The sequence below is a fragment of the Haemaphysalis longicornis genome, unplaced genomic scaffold, assembly GCF_048455015.1.
Source record: "Haemaphysalis longicornis isolate Haplotype H1 unplaced genomic scaffold, Haemaphysalis longicornis Haplotype H1 scaffold_7, whole genome shotgun sequence".
NCBI lineage: Eukaryota > Metazoa > Arthropoda > Arachnida > Ixodida > Ixodidae > Haemaphysalis > Haemaphysalis longicornis.
Window position 1 is genome coordinate 136,247,672 of NW_027526422.1, and position 4,828 is coordinate 136,252,499.

General features: G+C 48.3%; 1 protein-coding gene across 1 annotated transcript; it reads right to left on the minus strand.

Annotated features, from left to right (window-relative positions):
* Window positions 1–2,542: 2,542 nt before the first annotated feature.
* Window positions 2,543–4,537, minus strand: LOC144147041 (uncharacterized). Its single transcript, XM_077679069.1, has 3 exons — window positions 4,502–4,537; window positions 3,075–3,750; window positions 2,543–2,677 (listed from the first exon to the last, which is right to left on the minus strand). Coding segments are annotated over exons 1-3 (681 nt in total). The 5' UTR covers window positions 4,505–4,537; the 3' UTR covers window positions 2,543–2,675.
* Between the last annotated feature and the right edge of the window lie 291 nt (window positions 4,538–4,828).

Below are 4,828 nucleotides of genomic sequence, written 5' to 3' on the forward strand. Positions count from 1 at the left end.
TCGTCCCAACTCTACCTTTTCCTACTGTTGTGGTCCCGCGTCCACCGTTCTCAGAGCCGAATGGATCGCTGGGCTGCATCCGCTGGGTGGTCAGACGCCACTTTGGTATGGCGGCTCAAAGCCTCCGGATCTAGCGCAACGGTTAGAGAAGGCGTCCCTGTCTCATTCTCATTCATGACTAACCTCGCATGCCCGCGGCGAGTCCCGTGATCAGGGGAGAACAAGCGGCACAGAGCACAGAGTTTCATACTAATATACGCTAGAGGGGACACTGGCGTTCGAATCGTTCAACCGGTAGGAGGCTGACTGTGTGGCGTACACTCGCGATTTTCGAACTTGGCTTACCTTCAGGCTTAGCAGTACATATGTGCAGTTTGCTTCGGATTTTTTTGCGCCATCAGTTTCGGTTCCGGCGTCAAAAGCGTCGAGGGTTCGTTTCGGGGGAGAATACGCCCGATTCCAGAGGCAGCAATTATTAAATACTTTTTGGCTGGAACCAACCGGATGCGGAAAGCCGTGTAGCCCCTACAATCGAACTATTAACGTTCTACGGCATTTCGGAAAACGGACGCGAACTTGAAATTCCGCACTAGACGGTACGAGCAGGCAATTCCATTCATGACGGCGCTTGCGATAACACCAGCGCGGTAGCGCTAAGCTTGATTGATTGATTGATTGATTGATTGATTGATTGATTGATTGATTGATTGATTGATTGATTGATTGATTGATTGATTGATTGATTGATTGATTGATTGAAGGGTTGAACGCGCCGACACAACGCAGGCGATGAGGCGCGCCGTAGTGCAGGGAGGGCTCCGGATTAATTTTGACCACCTGGGGATCTTTAACGTACGCCGAAATCTCGTACTCCCGGGCGTTTTTCTTTTCTCCTCTATAAGAAAAGCTGCCGCCGTGGCCGGGGATCGAACCCGCGACCTCGTGCTCAGCAGCGCAACGCCTTGGCCACTGGGCCACCGCGGTGGGTGCACCGCTAAGCCAAATAAAAAAATCTTTACCAGCATAAGTATATGTGTACAGCAGTCTAATTTTTCTTTAATAAACAATATCGCGGGAGCTTCGTCCGGACGGTGGGTCACCACCAAGTTGGTCGTGGTAAGCGTTTTGTCATGGTAGAAAGCGGCGATACAAGCGAGGGTAGGTGGCATGCGCAGAACGATTCCGCCAATGCAACCATCACATGCTAAGCTGCCATTTTCCACCGGTGATCAACTGCCAGTAATCATTGGAGCGCACAAGGCGCACGCACAATTGCTTTCACCGCCCTTAACAATGCAATTTGTGGAATAGTGTACAGCCGCCCTGTTTGAGCCACACGCCATCACCGACTCGCACGCAAAAAAACAAGCGCTTCGCCGCCTAATCGACCCAATCGTCGGCCCCGCTAAGCTGAGCCGTGTATACATTTTACAAATATATTCTCGTCTGATAGAATTATTATTTTCAACATCAATACAAAATTATGAGAAAGTAGAATTTGTTTTAATCATTAATTATTTATACAGTAATCAACATTAGTATATATTTTGTATTTAATTAAAAGTTCTCTCAGTCAAGTCAAGATAACGGCTGCTTCAAGCGAAGTTCGGAAATCACTCATCATGCAGGCATAGTCACCTCCTGGGTGGTTGAAGCCGCCGTTACGCTACTGGCATAGACACTAGCCCCAGTGTCCCCTCTAGCGTATATTAGTGTGAAACGCTATGGTCTGCGGAAATCGGAGGCGCGAGTCATGTGACGCGTTTCCAAAGGGCGCAGCTGTGGTCAAATGAAGGTCAAATTTACGGCGACGGCGAAACCACTTGAAGAGGTCAGTAAAGCTTTGCTTCAAAATTCTCGGAACATATGAATATGCTCACATGCTTTGAATTGAAAAGAATCATGGCAATGGAAATTTGTTAATCGGCTGTTAGCCCCTGCAGCGTAATTCACAACTGGCCGCCTAGACCAACTCCACGATGTCTCTTTTTCGCCCGCTACCGGAGCAACCGCAGGACTAGTGAACGTGTGGGTGCACCGCTAAGCGGGCCTAAAAAAGACCAAGTATCCATCTCTGCGAAAATAATGCGCAGAAACGACTTAAGAGAACATCTCGCACCAAAACACGCTCTGGTTTTATGCGCAAAAAAACTGGAATCACTCGCGCCTGAGACGCGGTTTCGGCGTCCAAAGCCACATTCTACCTCTAGGCCAATAAGAGCGATCACAGCCCTTTTTAACCCGTTGCTCTAGCAAATACAAAGAGTGTTCAAAAGCGAATTAGTAGATTGTTCTATTGGGGTTACACCAAGGCGGCCAGGCTTGTCTTGCATTCACAATTAGTGACGCGAAAAAACCGATGGGTGAAAAGCCGTCTGCAGAGGCCGTAACAGATCTCGCGCTTAAGCTATTTTCTAGCGATTTGGACTACAGCTGACGTCCTGAATGGTATGCTTCAGTTTTCCGATCTGCAGACTACCTATGTATGTCAGCCTGCAGTCACTTTTCAAGTAACTTTAGTAAAAAAAAAACAATGCACCAGTCAATACAACATTTCTGTTTTATTTTTGCCACTCTTTCAAGTGGCAATAACTCCGGCGGGGACACTGCTTCGCCTAAATGATTTAAACATCCTAATTCTTGCAGATGACTGTGGTCGCACTCGGACAAAACATTTCTGAAAAAAAGAGGACAAGCATTGAGCATTAGTGCCCACCGGACCTCTGGATGTGCGTCGGTTAACTGGAAAGGCGCTATAAATACATTTTTGAACAGCTATTGTACCCTGCGGTGGCACAGGGTGTTATGGCTGCCGTATTTGGCCATATACACTCTCCCTATCCATACATTAAAAAGCCTGAGGTCAAACAATAACTATTTAGACTTAAGCTATTGGATGACAGGAATTGCTGAACTAAAGCTATCGATTGAAACAGTTCAAATGAACATGACGACAGGTGTGGTTCTTACAATGACAGCCGCTGGGGAAAAATGAATTTGAATTGAATATCCGTACTCTATTTTTGTCACTTCAAAAAAAAAAAAAACGCCAAAGGAATCTTTTAGGTACTTACACTTCTTCTTGCGGAGGAGGGTGGTGTAGTCGAAGGGAGAGCCAAGACCATAGCCGTAGTTCAGACCGTAGGAGGCGAGACCATGACCGAAACCATAGTGCCCGGCACCGTAGCCGAGGTGGCCAACACCGTAGCCATAGACTGGGGCGGCGTGGGCGACACCGTAAGCGCCAACAACTGGGGCGGCGTGGGCGAAACCGTAGGAGCCGACGACCGGGGCGGCATGGGCGACAGTGGCCACAGCTGGGGCGTGGTGGACGGCAGTGGTGGTGGTGACAGCTGGGGCAGCAGCCACGATTGGGGCAGAGCGGACGACGCTGGTCACGGCGGGCACGGTGGGGTAGCCAGCAGCGTAGGTGGCCACTGGGGCAGCGTGAGCGACGGTGGCCACGGCTGGGGCGTGGTGGACGGCAGTCACAGCTGGAGCAGCGGTGTAGGTGGACACGGTCTTCGAGACAGCCGGAGTGGCAACTGGGTAGCCCACGGCTGGGGCGTAGCCGTAGCCGAGGCCGAGACCAGAGTAACCGACGCCGTGGGCAAGCCCGTAGTGGGACAGGCCATAGCCGGCGTATCCGAGGCCACCGTAGCCAAGGCCGTGGCCGAGGCCGTAGCCAGGGAATCCGGTGTAGCCAGCGAGGGTGCTGGTGGCCAGGGCAAGGAAAATACACGCGCGGATCTGCGATGCAAAATAACAACAAAGATGTTAACCACGTATTTTATGAAAACACAATTTTATGTAAAATTTTGTTTATCTGGTCGTATTAAAAATATTTTGCGTAGGCTTAACTAATATCCTGAAAGTACTAACGCGAGTATGCAGATTACAGAAAACGAAATTTTTGTCTCGAAGGGTGGTTCTCGGCGTAAGAACAGATAAGCGCCCGGAGACTTGACCAAGCCTAATAACGGAAAATGAACACCAGAAGCGCTGGTTCTGCGTGAATTTTCATATGTAGTCAACGTCCACTTTCTATAGCGTTATGTATTGCTTAGGGCGCATTTCGCCACTGGTCCATGCCTAAGGAAGCAATCAGGCATGCCCGTTTTATTGTGTCCTCGAAACGGTTACTTGTTCATCCGTTTTGTATAAATAACATTGACCTGTCTTTCAGACTACCGTTAATATGTCGTTTTCAAAAAGAATGATTTTCGAAAGGATTTTCCGATCACTAAAAATAAAATGCCCCATTTCCAACCTCTTTGTATGATCTGAATCAGCAGTTTAGACTCTTAAAAAAATTAAAAATGCCTTAGCTCTGATAATACAGTGAGCATTTCTTATAACGTTCTCGTTACAAAGTCCGCCAGAGGTTCTATTTTGCAGACGTGAAAATTACGTCTTCAGGTTACGTTGCTAGTGCAGCCAACACCTATTCTAGCTCTCGTAATATCTAGGTTTCCTAAAACAGGCTTAGAGATGTCCTTACCATGGTGTCTTTCAGCTGCTGTTGGTCCAACTGCTGATTTCGCTGCCGTTAGAGCTGCGTTTTATACAAAACGGTTTGTATGTGGCGCTGCGGCGACGTTCGAGTTATGCAAGAAAGAAGAAAATTCAAAAATGAGAGGAAGAATTCGGCCTTCACAAGAAACAACAAGCACGTTGGTCTGCAGTTGGCGGTATCACCCTGTACCCCATCTGCATAGAAATGAGGAAAGAAGTTTCAGTGGCTTTCTACGGTGGATGTATAATGTGAGTCAAGAAGGCGACGCCTCATCCTGACCTTCACAGTTTAACGTGTGTACTCTATAGCCTA